The 16,974-nt window shown below is 45.2% G+C and overlaps 1 protein-coding gene across 5 annotated transcripts in view; it reads left to right on the top strand.

Annotated features, from left to right (window-relative positions):
* Positions 1-255: 255 nt before the first annotated feature.
* The window catches only part of PATZ1 (POZ/BTB and AT hook containing zinc finger 1), a 29,071-nt gene continuing 12,352 nt past the window's right edge, over positions 256-16,974 (top strand). For 3 of the 5 annotated variants that reach the window (XM_090063683.1, XM_090063681.1, XM_090063685.1), the window contains exons 1-3: positions 700-2,144; positions 4,796-4,859; positions 11,006-11,177. In XM_090063683.1, coding sequence (XP_089919809.1) covers positions 841-2,144; positions 4,796-4,859; positions 11,006-11,177 — 1,540 coding nt within the window. In that variant the 5' untranslated portion in view covers positions 700-840. Of the gene's footprint in view, positions 2,145-4,795; positions 4,860-7,024; positions 7,067-8,228; positions 8,301-11,005; positions 11,178-16,974 lie in introns of all 5 variants that reach the window. The other 2 variants (XM_090063680.1, XM_090063682.1) reach the window with 2 other exon arrangements.

The following is a 16,974-nucleotide window of genomic DNA, read 5'->3' as shown; positions in this document are numbered from 1 at the left end:
TGGGGGGAGGGGGAGGCTGCAGGCCGCCCTCCCCCCATCTGCTGCGGGCGGGGGCCTGGCTGCTGGCTCGGCATTGGCGGAGCCGTGCTGGGGAGGGGGGGGCTGCAGCCCCCAGCCCCCGCGGGCGGGCGGGGTGGGGGCCGGCCTGCTGGCTCTGGCTGCTCTTGCATTGGCGGATGTGGGGAGGGAGGGGGGCAGGAAGCGGGGGGGCTGGGGGAGCCGAGTGGCTGGAGGGGGGGGGGGTCTCCGTGAATAGGGTGGGGGGCGCTGGAGCCCAAGAAGAGCGGAAAGTTTGCGGCGCGGCTGGTAGGGCGCGGCGGCGCGGGCGGGGCCGGGGTCAGGCCGGCGGCGGCGGCGGCGCGGGGTCGGGGGGGAGCAGCCGGGGGCCCCCGCTGGATTTTTGCAGGGGGGGTGGGATCGCCCCCTCCTTCTCCTCCCCCCAGGGGTGAAAGTGCAAGAGGAAGTGCAGCCGCTGCCATCTTTCCTCCGCTCCAAACACACAGGGACGGACGGAGCCGGCAGCCCGGAGCCGCGGCGGCCACCGGAGCCCCGTCCCTCTCTCCCTCTCCGCCCGCCGCCCGGCCCGCCGCCGCAGCCGCCGCCGCGCGCCCTTCCCGCCGCGGCCGCAGCGCCTCGTGGCGGCCGGGCCCGGGCGCCGCTCGCGTCGCCGCACGCGCCCCGCGGCCGCCCGAGCCTTTTGTCTCGTGCCCCCCCTCGGTCCCCGCGCGCCTTGAGCGAGCGCCGCGCGCCGCCGGCCCCGGCCGGGGAGGGAGGAAGCGGCGGGCGGGCGGGCGCGAGCGAGCGGGCGCCGCCTGCGGGCGGCCGGCTGCAGCGCAGCCCATGGAGCGGGTGAGCGAGGCCGCTGCCTGCGGCCCCTCGGCGGGCTGCTACACGTACCAGGTGAGCCGGCACAGCGCCGACATGCTGCACAGCCTCAACCAGCAGCGCAAGAACGGCGGCCGCTTCTGCGACGTGCTGCTGCGGGTGGGCGACGAGAGCTTCCCCGCGCACCGCGCCGTGCTGGCCGCCTGCAGCGAGTACTTCGAGTCCGTGTTCAGCGCGCAGCTGGCCGACGGGGCGGGCGGCGCGGACGGGGGCGCCGGCGAGGCGGGGGCCGGGGCCGCGGCCGGGGCGGGCGCGGGGGTCGGGGCCGGGGCCGGGCCGGGGGCAGGCGGCGGCGGCGGCGGGCGGGAGCTGGAGATGCACACCATCAGCTCCAAGGTGTTTGGGGACATCCTGGACTTCGCCTACACCTCGCGCATCGTGGTGCGGCTGGAGAGCTTCCCCGAGCTCATGACAGCGGCCAAGTTCCTGCTCATGCGCTCCGTCATCGACATCTGCCAGGAGGTCATCAAGCAGTCCAACGTGCAGATCCTCGTGCCCCCCACGCGCCCCGACATCATGCTCTTCCGCCCTGGCGCCGCCGACCTGGGCTTCCCGCTCGACATGACCAACGGCGCCGGCCTGGCGCCCAACGGCAACGGCATCGCCGGCATGCCCGAGGACGAGGCCACCCGCGCCGCGCTCAGTGCCGCGCAGTCCTCCTTGCCCGTGCTGCAGGGCGTGGACCGCCTGCCCATGGTGGCGGGGCCCCTCTCGCCCCCGCTGCTGGCCTCGCCCTTCCAGAACGTGGGCACCAGCGCCCCCCCTCTGGGCACCAAGAGGGGCCGGGGGCGGCCCCGCAAGGCCAACCTCTTGGACTCCATGATGTTTGGCACTCCAGGAGGCCTGCGTGAGGCGGGCATCCTGCCCTGCGGCCTGTGCGGGAAGGTGTTCACTGATGCCAACCGCCTTCGGCAGCATGAGGCTCAGCATGGGGTGACCAGCCTGCAGCTGGGTTACATAGACATCCCGCCACCCAGGCTGGGCGAGAACGGGGTGCCTGGTCAGGATGACCCTGACGCCCCCCGAAAGAGGAGCAGGACGAGGAAACAGGTGGCCTGTGAGATCTGTGGCAAGATCTTTCGGGACGTGTACCATCTGAACCGGCACAAGCTGTCGCACTCCGGTGAGAAGCCCTACTCGTGCCCGGTGTGCGGGTTGCGGTTCAAGCGCAAGGACAGGATGTCCTACCACGTGCGGTCCCATGATGGCTCTGTGGGGAAGCCATACATCTGCCAGAGCTGTGGGAAGGGCTTTTCCAGGTAAGGGGACACTGATGGGGGTCAGACATCAGAGACAGAAAAGACATAGGCAGCTCCTATTAAAATAGTGAATGGTATATAGCAGATAGGAAATCATGTCCTGTAATAGTCAAACTGGGAGGGCATCCAAGGAAATTTATGGGCGGCAGGTTAAAGATGACCAAAGAAGTACAGTTTTTATTCAGCTCATAAGTAGCTTGTGGGACTCCTTGCCACAGGACATTGTGGAGAGCAGTAGTGTAACTGGGTTCAAAAAGGAGGCAGACATCAAGTTTGGCTGGCTGGTATTTGATTAAACATCCTTGAACTCAGCCCTTTGTGACTGACAAGTTACAACAGGGAATGGATCAGTCTACAGGTCCTGTTTGTTTTAGTTTTCCTCTGAAGCAGGTATGATCGGCTACTCAGAGAAAGGACTGGACCTTTTAGTTGGACCCAGTAGGGCAGTTCTTACATGTCTAGCCTGCGTTACGGGAGCCAGGGTCCAGTCGTCTCTGTGGTTCTTTGTCCATGCTAGTTTTCTAAAAGGCTCAAGTGATGCAGCTTTCCTGACCGCACTTAAAACATTGCTCGAGTCTCTTGCATGCATTGAGCAGGCATAGAGCTAGGAGTCGAATGGGCCCTGGATGACAGTCCCGGCTTCGTCACGGACTCCTGTGACCTTGGGCAAGTCAGTCAGATGAACTTCTGTGAAATGGGTTTTGCGATAATTATTTCCCTCACCTAGTTGTCTTGAGACTTAATTACTGTTTGTGAAGTGATTCAAAGCCCTCAAAGGAAAGGTGCTGATGAAGTGTAAGATATTACTATATATCAAGATATTTTTATTTCTTCTTGATGTCCAGTTTACCTTCGTTTTCTTAACTTACTCTCATTTCTCTTCATTTATGTCTATATTGCCCAAATGTGAATGAAGAGGTGAGCTTTTAAAGCCTGCAACATCAGCTATTCTTTTAATACACAGTTTTGGCATTTACATCCTTCTGGAGGGGAATTCTGTTTCCACTCTGCATTGTGCCTATAAGATGTGCCTGTGTAATATTGCTGATATTTGTCATTGCCTTTCATCTATGAGAGTGCAGTTCACATAATAAGTGGAGTTATTTGATTCTGGTTTAATATAGCTTGTGTATATTTTGTAGTTTGAGTTCAAGCTCAGCTTGAGCCTTAGGCTCTTCAGAAGTTCAATGCTCAGTCTGTGAAAGGGGTACTTGGGAGAGAGAGGCCACCTAGCTCAGATAGGCAGCTATAGTATCCCCAGCTAATGGAGCTAAACTCTTTCATTCCCTCTTACTAGAGGGAAGGCACTGAGATGATAATTGGTAAACAGTGAATAGCTACTTAGAGGAAGGTACCTCAGAGATACAAGCTTAAAGAATTTGCCCCTGCTGACTCTGCTTTGATAAGGAAGACTGGGATTTCTTGCTATGAAAACAAACATCCTGCAATTTTTCAAGTTTGTTGTTGGTTTTCTTTTACAAAAGATCTGTATAAACTAGTGGTTTCAGAGATTTTCTAGGAGAATAAAGTTGCTTACAAAACAGCAGCACAGACTCCAAATCTAATCAGTACATCTGAGTTAAAATTACTTTCCTCTGCAGTACTTATCTCAAAGTTCTCCTGTCATTTTGTTGTACTATTTTCCAGTAGAAAAAAACTAGGAAATAGAGAAACTCTTCTTGCCCCCACTTTTGATCTTTTGTCATTGCAAAAGCAAAGTAATGAAACGAACTGGATGGAAGTAGTATCTACATTGCTGTCATAAATTCTGAGGTCTGTCTGTATGTACTAGGAATATAAGCCCCTAACCAGTCTTTCCAGTTAAACAGCCCCAGCCCACCTGCCCTAGCATCAGGTTTAACAGCTTAACCGTGGAGCTAACTCTGCGCTATTTTTCTGTCTCCAGAGAGTGAATTCCATCCAGCTTTCACTGATTGGCTGAGCCTAGTAAGTTGGGGGAGGAGAGGTGGAGAATTTGTTTCCAAGCAGCTTTGGCCTCATACAATGAAAAGCTTTCTTCCCACTAGGAGAAACTCCCACCAAGAAAATCTGCAGCTATTCAATGCTCCCTCCTTTCCAAACAAGCTTACTTTTTCAGGAATAATTTGCTCTTCCATAGCACCTTTCAGCCAGGACCTTCGAAGACCTTTACAAACATTAATAAAGCCTTCCAACACAGTTACGAGTTAGGAACATTAGGGGGGGGGAATTCTTTGCCCCAGTGTTTTTCATACCAGTGTGATTAATTAATTCTTAAATCTGCATCTGGAACCTAAAGTAAAGTGGAGTGACTTTTAAATGATGAGACGTATAGCAATCAGTGTGGACTGATTGTCACCAGCCTAACTGAGCAATCAGGTTTGAAACTTTTGGCTTAAATCTGATCCTTCTGTCCACTAAGCATTTTTAGTCAAGGAAAATGCCTACCTTGCAAGGGGCTGGGAGGGGTTCATTATCAGAGTAAAGCTCTGTCTTGCTGATCTGTGCCTCAAAGTGTAAAAAAAAAAAAAAAAAAAAAAAAAAAAAATCAAAATTGGCAGCTGAACTGGATCCCAGACACCAGAGGGAACCTTTCTTGGTTTGGATGCAGTAGTAGTTTCTGGTTTTTTAATGTTTGTCTTAAAGCGTGTGTGTGTGTATATATTTTTAAGGCCAGACCACTTGAATGGGCACATCAAACAGGTGCACACGTCGGAGAGACCTCACAAGTGTCAGGTAGGAGCTAGAGAGGGGTAAAGGAGGGTTTATATCTTTTTTTTTTTTTAATGAATGTACATATGTGCAAAGAATTATGAAGCATTGATAGAAATGCCATGCATTGTGAATCACAATCAATGTTGGTAACTAATGATGTTCAAACTGACAGGTGCCTTATATGCTCCTTCCCACCCTGCTCTCTTTTTTTCCCTCTCACCCCCACTTCCCTGATGTCATCTTCTGTTCCTAGTCTTCCTGCCTTTCCTCCTCCTCCACCAGATTTTCTTTCCTGCTGCTCTGTCCCGATGCCCAACCTGGATCTCTTTCCCCTGCTGCTTTGTCTGTGGCCTCCCTGCCAGTGTCACAAATGATGCCCTTTTTTCTTCTCTAGTGCAGTGAGCACCCGCAGGAGATTCAGAATCTGACTTGATTTGAAATTACTTCAAATAAACTCTATCATTTACCATGAAGCTCTTTATCACATAGCCTTCAGAACATTGCACTGAGCAAAATTGGAAGCTTTTTTTTTTTTTTTTTTTTTTTTTTTTTTTACCATCAAGGATATGGGTAACATCAGCACAGTATTCAATGTAATGCAATGTCATAGCAACTTGTAGAGCTGTTGACAATTAAAGAACAAGTCTTCCATCTAGGGTTAGTAACATACCAAGATTGACTAGCAATCTGTATGTGAGGGATGCTTAAGAGGGGGTCTGGAAGTACTAGTTAAAGGTAGGATTACAAAATGACTTCCATTATAACCCCTGTTTTCACATGTATGGTGAACTTTAGAAACATTTGTTTCTTGGACCAAAACTATCCATGCTTGGTCTCTGAAGGAAGATTTTTTTCCCCCCAAAGTTCGTGCAGAAATCCTTTGGGGTTTTCCCTGGGGTCAGTGAAGGTAGAATTTTTTTTTTATTTATTTTTTTTGCATTCTAAAATTTCTAACCATACTTTGAACCTAATCCGTCCTGCCTGACTGCTGCCTCTTATCCTGCATTTTTCCTGTCTCCTGCCACATCCCCATTCCAGTTCCTCTAAATTGCCGGAGATCTGGGAATGCTTTTGCAGTATAAAGTAATCCAATGAGACTATATTCAAAAATGTAAAACACTTAAAGGCTCCAACCTAACCTCAGGGGGAGTTGTAGGAGCCTGGCACCTCTAAAAATCAGGCCATGGGGCCTTCAAGCTGATCAAGCAGCTTAAACCTATCTAAAGCCTTAGATAGGTTTAAATGTCTTAAGATGAACTAAATCTGTAGATTAGTTTAAATCAGAAAAAAAAAAATCCAAAAACATATGCTGGGGAAATAACAAGGGGTACAGTTGGTTGTGGTGACAGTGTTTTTTTTTTAAGTGGGTTTTTTTTTTTAATGCTCACTTGCATATATATTGATGCACAGCTCATAAAATGAGTACCTAGCTTCCAGCACTAGCAAAAAACTTGCTGGCCTTTGACCAGTTTGTGTCAAGCCTGCAGAAAGTGTGCAGTTCTTGAATAACATTGGTAAGCGCTAACTGTTCTTTGCCAGTGGGTACCTGTTAATCAGAAAATCAGAAAATCCTTTTGACTTAAGAATGTAAATAGCTATATCTGTGCAAGTCAGAGGCTGCACTGAACACTTATATGTTCCAGAAATACAAAAGCCAGAGCTGAGCACACAACCTTAACTCCTCCCACTTACCTGTGTTTTCTTGTAACTCAGTTTCTCAGAAAAATCTCCTGTGTGTAGCAATTTAGAAAATGTGTCTTGGTATTATATATGCAAAACAGTGTATTCTTAATTAGGCCATAGCTCTTGGGTTATAAGTATGGAGGTAAAGTAAAGGTTGTAAGTTCAAACTTGGCATGTACTTGACTTTTGACTATTTGATGATACAAAATTACTGTCTCGTTAATATTTAACATAAATAAGATTATAAAATTTGTTAAAGAACTGCTGTGCATCTTTGCAAAAAAACTGCTTAGCAGAATCCTGTCAGAATTAAAAAAAATCCTTGCATATGCAGAAACCTGTTTCTTTGTAAGAATGTGTGCAATACAAACCACTGAAGGAACACTTTCACTTCTGGAAAGTTGTTTCAAATCTTAGAAGCTGATGTATATATATTAACATGGCTTTCACTCTGATTATTTGCTGACCAATAATTTTCCATCCTGTACAATTCTCTTTCTTAGTTACTAAGTGTGGCTACCGAGGAGGAAAATAACTTAATGTTGGTATGTTATTTCCCCACTTATCCCCATTCTTCCATTGATTTCACTGGGAAATTTCCCTCTCCTTAGGGGCAATTAGAACATCATTGCAAATCTCTGTGGTATGAATATAACATGTATTCTCAAACCATGTTAATTGCAGAATAGAAGAACTGTTTTGTTAAAGGGAGAAATGTTTTCTAATGTCCAGTATCCTAAAAGGCACTCTTCAAAACCATGCTGTGCAGAAATTGTAGTGGAAAATGCCACTTACCCAAGTCCCTACATGTACCTACACAAACCAGTAGGGATCTTGGATTGTCAACCTCGGAGTGCATTCTGGCCATCAACACAAGACAGAAGCTGGAGATATAATTTCATGGGAGCCAAATCAAAGCTCTGTGAGGAGGTAGTAGTCATTCTGAATGTCTTTCACGGCAGTTTGTTTGGAGTAACCCTACCCTTGCCTCACAAAGCAAGTTTGACTGGCTATGCAGACTTCTTTTGAAAGACTGTCTTAGGATCCAGCATCTGCTGTCTGTTGCTAGACAAGAATCTGATTCCAGCTTTTGCCTTCCTCTTAAAACACTCCAAATGGGGAAGGAAAGCCTCTACAGAGCCAGTGCATCTCAGAAATCAAATCCAAGAAGTTGCTTTTGTGTCCAGACCAGGCAACAAATAAAACTTTGGCTACTTTTACCCCAGCACTACTGTACTGGTGACATCTCAGATTTAATTTTGTATCTGACAGTTGAGTGCTTGACATGGGAAAAGGGGTCAGTCAGTTGGTGGCCATCATGAGAAAGATCAGGTTTCTTCCTCAGTCGCTTAAAATGGGGTTGGGAGAGTTTTGGCTGCTGTCTTAGTGCTTTGTTAGGAGTGGCCAAGATCAGGCTGTGGAGTGGGAGGAAGGATACTTTGAAGGGGACGGGACATCAAAGTGGTTCATTAGGTCTTGGGGTCAAGGCATACCTCATCTGACAGTCCCAGGTGACATCTTGCAGTAAAAAAAAGAACACTAAATAACAGTTACATTTAAAACCAATTTATGCTTACTTGAAAAATACAAATAAAATTTCTTGACTTTAATCTAAAATTGGCATTCCAAATCCAGGGCTCTTCCCATTGATTTCGATGCAAAATGAGTTTCTTCCTGTCCTAATTTCTCTTACTTCCTGCCTATTAGCAGGAAAATGGCAGCCACCATGGAATAAGCTCAGAGACATCCACAGCCATAGAAAAGTTGAACCTTCAAGAGGTATTTCTGAAACAATGTTATTTTGAACTCTTTATTTGTATCTCTCTCTATATACTACTTTTGGCCTCTCTATCTACCTGTGCAGTGTTTTCATAGCCAAGCACTGGAGTTTTTCCTTGATGATTAATAACAATTAATAATAAATATTTAGCATTTATTTAGCATTTTACATCTTTAAAACCTTTACAAGCATTAACTAATTAGATATTAACCTGAAGAGGTTTTCTCCAGCCTATTTCTGTCTCTCATGTATGGTTCAGCTAAACTGGTTTTTGCTTTATCAACTGAACCTCAAACTTTCCTCTCCCCACCTCCTTCCTTCCTCCCATATTTTTTTAAGACTCTTTTTTTTGCAGGTCTGTTCAATACATAGCTTATCCAGGAATGGACTACACAAAACTCACCAGCAAGAATGATAAACCAAACATAGGAATACGATCATGTTGAACTTCCCTAAGCTTCTCGCTCAATCTGTTCAGTGTAGGATAGACAACAGGTTTACTTCTTACATCTAAGGATTTGTGTAGTTTATCTCTGCTTCATAGAACTGATGTCCAAATATTCCCAGAGCATTTATACACAAGAGTACTATGGCTTAATACTGAATTATCAGTACCAGAGACTTTGGTTATCATGCTCCACCCAGTAACACACCTTTACTTTACATCCAGCAGGATGACTTGTTATCAAGGTTGGAATCCTGATGTCAATGCTCATTTGTTTTAATAGTATTGATTGAAAAAAAGGCTGCATCTGTTTTGCTCAGCGCTGTGTCCTGAGAGTTCACATAAGGAAAAATGTTTTTCATAATAAATTGCTTTTTATGATTTCATCACTTGTGATTTACATCTCTTACCATGATTTATGTCTCTTAAATTCCATGTTTCATAGCATTCCATGTTGTATCTGTTTTTAAACTACCTGAAGGCCTGATTCTGTTTGGTGTAGGGTCCTCTCAACCTCCTTTGCAACCAAGTCAGTGGGAGGTGATGATGGTTAGCACCTGCCAGAATTGAGCCCTTAAGGCCTGATCCAAAGCCTGTTGCAATTAGAAAATAATGTTCAATTGGCTTAAATAGTCTTTGGATTAATTAACTAACTCATAAAAATCTATATGTGACTCTACTGCATTACAAGTCTCATTTATTTTAAGCAACTGTGTTGTAATTGCAGTATGGTAGGTTTTATCATCCTAGCACATCTACTTTACCAAAGAGTAATGCGCTATTCCTTGAAAAAGGTTAAAAAAAACAAACGAACCCCCCCACCAACCCCAAACCTCCAATCATAAACTATGTAAACATAATCTCCTAGGATGTTGTGGTCTAGATTATATATATGGTATTATATTGCCTAATATGCCATGGTATAAAACAAACAGTATGCAACTTTTGAATTTTATCTTTGGACTGGTTGTCTTAACATTTGTGACTTTTTTTCCTCTGTTGCTTGTAATCAGTGTATTCAAGTTGCAATTTTAATAATTTCATGTTGATGATTGTTTCATTTACATGCTAATAACACAGTCAGCTTTGCAAAGTTGTTGGATGCCTACTAGTTTAGGCACATAATCTACATGCCCACCCTTTTCTATTATTATAACGTGGAAAAAACCTCCCTCATCTATTAGATTAGATTATTTTCTTGGGGTAAGTAGGCAAGTACAGTTTTGCAAGGCTGATGTATACTTCTAATCAATGTGAAGTTTTATTCCAAATCCAAGTTTTATTTCATGGCAGTAACTGGATTATATCATCACCCAAGCTAAATTGTAAGTGTGTACTGGGGGTGTCAAACTTGCACCCTGCAGAGCCCTGTTGTGTGGCTCATGGTGCTGGTAGAGGGGCTGTGAATCTGGGAGCAGGGCCAAAGCCCATAGCAAAGAGCCCAGTTGGGGATGTGTGTTGACAGTAAGCAGAGACTGTTAACCCCCACAATTGCTGCCACTATTACTTGCCACACAACTGTCATGTCTGGATCCAGTTTGGAAGGAAACCCATGGTGTGGCCTTGTGGGGGCAAGGCACGTTTGACACCACTAGTATAAAACAATGCACTGTGTAGATAGCAGCTTGGCTTTCCTATAATGCCCTCTGTGGTCCTGTCAGTCCAGCCATATATTCTGTTTTCTGATGCATTTCTTACATCTCACAAGGGGCCAAAGGGGAAACAATGAATTCTGGAGACAGACCAATCAGATCACAAAGTAAAATACAGATGGGGGAGAAACCATTTGGCATGGGCCTTGTTGAAGTGATAGTATTTTCACCACAAAATGACTGAATTTGGTGGGCTATGGTAGAATATCTTGTAATGGGAATAGACTTTTTCAAGTAGGACAATGGCAAGTTTATTTCCACTACCAAATTTGACTCATTATTTTAGTAATGCAAATCTTGATTAGGAGCTCTGAGGCATTACAGAACTGTGTTTTGGTTTGAATGTTTCCAGCTCTGTTATGTCAAAGCCTCTTTCTTCCTATTGAGGTCTAATCCTGGTGCCTCTTTTTGAGCAGTACTATGGCATTCTGTGCAGCATGTGGGTGACCTGGATTTTTGTTTTCTGTGGGAGGATTAGCTTGTGTACTGTGTGATTTGTGTGCATATACAGGCTCTGAGATGCTTACTTTGCTGTAGAGTAGATGAAGCAATATCAATATTTTTGTCACAATTGGTGACCTGCACTCTGTTTTCTTTCTATCTGCAGACCTGTAATGCTTCTTTTGCCACCCGTGACAGACTGCGCTCACACCTAGCATGTCATGAAGACAAAGTTCCATGCCAGGTGTGTGGGAAGTACTTGCGGGCAGCGTACATGGCAGATCATTTGAAGAAACACAGTGAAGGACCAAGCAACTTCTGCACTATCTGCAACCGAGGTAATCAGTGAGCTCTTTTTATTTCAGAGGGGTGAGGCAAGGTGGAGGACAGCACTAAGATACATAATGCTGCTTCACAGGAGAAGTTCACACCATATCTGTGTGGTCTTTTCTCCTTGAACGATAAGACTGAAACTAATGGAGATATTGTCCTGGCCTTTGCATATGGGTTGTCTTCCTGTGATGGAGTTGTGTTTTCACCGCAGAGCTGAGTATTTTAGGATAGGCCTCCAAGCAATTTCTTGCCAAACTCTACTCATACAGGCAAATCCCCCTTGTCAGGACAGTGTTCACCATGTACCTGCTTACCCGCACAGGGCAGGATTAGTGCCTAGGGGAAGGCATGAAAAAAGATTTGTTGGAAATGCACACAAAACTTAACTGACTCCTTGTTAAGTAGAAAGTCTGAATTCTCGTAGTAGGAGATCCCATCTGCTCTTCCCACTCACCCCAAATGATCACTTTGTGATGGCTTTGTTTTCAAAGCAAGCTTTGTGAGAAAAAAATGCTAGACATGGACTTTTTTCAATTTTTATACAGTAAGCTTCCTCATTACATTTGCAATTCCCACAAAATGAGGAGGGAGCCATAGATCTATGCTTTGTGTGATATGAAGACAGGTTGTGGACGAAGAAAAAGCTTCAGAAAGAAGAGAGCTAAAGAGCAAACGGATCTATGACCAGACTCACTGATGCCATGAGACTCTTTAGATGTTGGAAAAGCTACTGCAGAAGAGTACAGTAGATTGTAAAGCAGACCTAGCATAGACCAAGTGCATAGAGCAGTGGAGCATGTGTGCTTTCTCTTTTGGCATAAGTATGGCATCTGATTTCCAGGAGGATGAAAAGATGTTTCCTCAGATGATTCCCCCTATTAGCCTATCTGTAAGAGATAGTAGCTACATTAGTATTTAGGAAAGCAATTTGAGGGGAGAAAAGAGAACAAAAGGATTCCCAGAAGAGAGGTTGGAAAGCCCCTACATCCTGATGAACAGGGACTCAAGATGCACAGGGAACAATGTGAACCGGTAATGTAGCACAAACCATGGGATCTTGTGGGCTCTAGAGACCTTTTATTTTGCCTGTCTAAACGTACAGTGATGAATTGTCCGCCTGGAACCCTGACTAAAGCATAACTGATCTGTAAACCGTGCCTATTCATAACTGACAAGAATTATTAAAGATGAGGGGCATCAATGAGGAGTGGATTAAACTTGGTTATTTGGTGAAGTAAAGTGTGTTGAATGGATGGTTTTCATGTGTGGGATCACTTAAGGTGCTGGAGAAGAGGGGGTGTTTCCGAATTGTAGTTTTTCTATGACATCTAGTTTAATGCAGCAGGCATTCCCTCTTCTGATTGAGAAGAGCTGGCATCTAGTGGGGGAATACAGCAGTTACTACATATATAGTTATGTAGGAGTTAGTCTGAGGATACTGAGCAGGACAGGACTGCTGGGTGATCAGAGGTGAAAATGAGAGGGAGGGAAGTGTTTGATAAGGATGGAACCGTTGTCAGTCGTGGAGTGATCTGTGGAATCCTTTGACGTGAGTGAGGACAGGGTGGCTTCTTGGACAGACTGGTTCAGAGCGGCATGACCATTGTCGGTAGCATCCTACTTCTTCCTCAGATGCTTCATTGCTCAGTTTCTACCAGATGGATAGGAAATTCTCGGGGTTTTGAACAACCATGGGGTTAAATGTAGAGTAGGTGTTGGTCCCATTCAAGGGCCTGAATTATGAGAAAGTTTTACTTTAGCTTAATCTTACACTTTGTACCATAATGAGTCAGAAGTCTGAGCTAAATGTATAGTCTGAGCTATATATTGTGTATCTTCAGGTAACCATGATGGACTTAATAAATTCAGTCAGGTTAAAAGGAAGGAATATTCTCAAGGTTTGCAGGCCTGCAATTCACCGTAGCTGCCCCTGGATGTCACTGCTGCTCCTCAAACATTCAGCTAAGAAAAGAAGGGCTAGCCATCAAAAAATGAAATAATTAAAAGGGCTGTGTACAAGGCACAGTGGGTTGAAGTAGTTAATGTACGTCTAAATTTCCCTAAGTGGTGAGTGGGTACATGTATGTATGAAGTTAGAGGGATCTGGTAGGCAGCCAAGATGGCAGATGGCTTTTAATAGTGTTTCTTCAGATTGCAGTTTTTGTACATTTGGTCAGTGAGGAGCTATAGACCGTTGCTCTAAGTTTAACTTTCCTTCGGCACTAGTATAAGGAAGATTTGCTGCTAAAATTGAGAGCTGAGCTTATTAATATCCATATGCAGACTGAACTTGCTGGGAAATTTGGCATTATGTGCTAAGAATTTTGGTTAAAGATGAGCAGGGTAAGACGTTTGAAAGCTGTATTTCAAAATGTTTGACAGCGGGAAATATGGACTGTTTTAACTAGAAGCTCTAGAAATATCGAACACTGAGAAATCAAATGTGCTGGAAAAATTTTTAAAAAACCTGTGTGTTTTGGGGAAGGGTTGTGATCGTTGTGAGACTAGTTTTATTAGTTTCTTCACTGCATTGCATTTTGGGGAATTTAAATAATACTGGACCTGATGGTCATAGAGCAAGAAACAAAGCTTTTATAATATGCATGTGAATAAGATTAAATATTTTAACTCAGTTTGCTTTGGGAGACAATAGGAAGAAAGTTCAGGGGTGGTTGAAGCAGCTCTTGGTATCTGAATATGTATTGCAGATAAAATTAAGTGTGTGCCAATAAAGCTTTTCTTGGCCAATACCGATAGCCGTTTATTAACCAGCCATATTGGTTAATACCAATCCGGTAACCGATATTTAGTAATAAATAATGCACCGCATTTTAAAATACTGACATAAAAACCTTTGTTTGTTTGTTTTACATTTCATACTCACAGAGTCGTTCCTTGGAGGGGAGGGGGGCGAATCAGGGTGACCACTCCAGGCCCTGCGCTTTGCGGGGGGCCTCACAAGCTGGGTGGAGAAGTCACAGCCCCTCCCACATGTGAGGTTCTTCCCGTCCCCTGTCCCGTGTGCTGAGAATTTCTTTCAGCGTGTTCTGGCTGCCACCCCTCTGCCCGCATCCAGTGTGCCACAATGTTCATTTACCCATGTAAGTGTGCCATGGGACAGGAAAGGTTGGGAAATGTTGCCCCAGCCCATGCCCTGCCTTTGCAGGGGTGCCATGGGCCCCTCAGCCCCCTAGGGACAGCTCTGCACATGTAGACACACACACGGACACACACTTAATAGTCCTGCTTCTATAAACATTTAGTAGCAAAATAAAAACAAAGTCATACTAACTTTAAAACTTTAACTTTTAAAATGGTGGTTTGCAGTATATACTTACATAATGATTCATTTGACAGTAAAGTCATTTTAAAACTCAGCATTCAGTTTGTTTTACAAAAATCACCCAGAGTTGGAAAAAATGGCATAATTGTAACAATTTTGGTTTCAAAATATACCCACAAGAAATGCAGGTCAAGACAAAAATTACAAACAAAAAATGGTGACATCCAGGTTGTAGTAGTAGAAGTCACTGTAAGTAACTTATTATTATTATTACAGTATTGATAGAATTAAAAAAAAAAAAAGACATTCATACTTTCTTCATTGCTTAATCATAACTCTGACATAGCAAGTGGGTGAGTGGAAGGTTTTTCTTGAGGAAAAAGCAAAATTTCTTCACATGTCAGTTGGTTCCTCTTATCTACAATGTGCGGCTGCACTGAACAGCCATTTGCTCTCTTCACTGCTGCGGGGGACAGAGAGAAACTTCTGTGTAGCTTCAGCCAAAATGGGAAATCGGACTTTGTTGCTCTCCCAGTATTTCAGTTTTTTTGCACTACTTGGAAGCGTGGGCTCACAGAGCTTTTTCTGAAGTATTAACACTGTTGTTTACCCCATCAGTTTCTACCCCACATGTACTTTCCTCCAATATCTCATCACACATTGAGCACCAGGAGCTCGGTTTTGTAGTGCTGTCACCTGCTTCCTTTGATTTCTTTGTGCCAGGTTCTGTCTGTTCTGTGTTATTCCCACTGGCTGGCATTTTTTTTCCAGGTGTGTCATCAACATTTGTGTAGCCAGCAGCTTTTTGCTATTATCGGTAAAGTATCTGCCCTTGTATCTTGGACCCAGCAGCATTGCAATGCTGTAGAGATGTTCTGATTCAGTTTCAGCCAAGCATGTTTCCATGGCTTCTAGCAAAGTAACTTTCATAGTTTTAATTCTGCGGTCTGAATCTGTAATTTTGCACAAAAGCCTTTTTAAAGCCACAATGGATGGGATAACAGAAGCACAGGCTGAGGATGAACTCGGTTCACGTGTTAGTTCTTCAAAAGGTGCTAGAACTACCACCACTTTTTCCATCAGCCCCCACTGATGCGCGGTGAGAGTTGCAAGGATTTCATAGTCAGCTACATGCACTCCAAGCACACGTTTCTGCTCCAAAAGGCTTTGTAGCATGTGGTAAATGCTGTTCCACCTTGTCTTTGCATCCTGCTGTAACCACTTGGGAAGCATTCGGAGCTCAGTCTGCACCTCTTGAAGATGAGAATAGGCCAATGGAGAGTGTCTGAAGTGCCCAACACTTTTTCATCTGATAGCCAGTATGTCTGGCACACTGCGCTATGATAGCACTCCTTCGTTCACAACAAGCTGAAGTGTATGTGCTACACAAGGTAAACTTGGCAAGCCAGAGTCTTGCATTGCTTTTGCTATGTTTCTTGTCTTATTTCTAATAATGGCATGCATTTTTGTCCTTGGGATTTTCCATGCTGCAAACATCTTGTCAAATGCCATTGAAATAGCCCCAGCCGTATGGGAACCACTGAACTTTTTCCATCAGCTCCCACTGATGCACGGTGAGAGTTGCAAGGATTTCATAGTCAACTATATACACTCCAAGGGCCCCTTCCCCTCCTGGTGCTGCCGCTGACCCAGCCCTGGGAAGGGGAGGACCCAGCTGGGCTGGGGCTGGGTGGAGGACCCTGCTGCACCCCAGCAGGCAGGGTGTGGCTGCCCCAGGCTCTGCCCCTGGAGCACAGATCTCTAGGCACTATGAGTCGAGTCAGGCTGGGCCAGGCAGCTCAGCTCTGACTGCTTCTTTTTGCCCCAGTCGTATCTGCAGCATTTGGCGTCTTTTATAGCACCTTCCGCAGTCCATATCTTGCAGCACCAGTACCTGAGACGCCACGGCAGCTACTCTGCTCCAGCCTAGCCTGGCCTACCAGTAAGGGGATGGGGTTGTATCCAGGGTCACCCAGCTCATGGGAGGGAACCCAGGTGTCTTGGGGCCGCAGCCCTGTGTGCAAGAGGGAACCCAGGCATCTGGGGGCCCCGACCAGAAGGCATAATTATCAGTGAACATTATCAGCTACAACAGCCAAAAAAAAAAAAAAAAGCTGATAGCCGATAATGTAAATTTCCTCTTTATCAGTGCCAATCCAACAAGCAACAGGTAGATATATCAGTGCACCTCTAGTTAAAATGGGAAATAAAATGTTCAAGAATCTGTTGCTTTATACTGGCAGATTCCAGGAGGTTTTCTGTGCAATCCGCTGCTATGCACTGTGCTTCAGACTCGGAGGGGGTGAGCTATTTCTGAAGTGAAAGGAATAGCCATAGGTTTGACATCCAAATAACTGACACCCTTCCTAAGTTTAATTATTTATTATCTTTTAAAGGTAGAACACAAGGTCTCCTTCAAAAGTTACCACGTCTGAGCTGGCATCTGGTTCAAGGCTGCTTGTCTACATGGGACAGTTCATACTTGAAACAAATATAGATAATCGTCATAAATCTTGTTC

The sequence above is a fragment of the Crocodylus siamensis genome, chromosome 9 (genome assembly GCF_052110815.1).
Source record: "Crocodylus siamensis isolate JL-2025a chromosome 9, ASM5211081v1, whole genome shotgun sequence".
Taxonomy (NCBI): Eukaryota; Metazoa; Chordata; order Crocodylia; family Crocodylidae; genus Crocodylus; species Crocodylus siamensis.
Note: the sequence above shows the minus strand (reverse complement) of the source record. Positions and strands in the feature narration are given on the sequence as shown.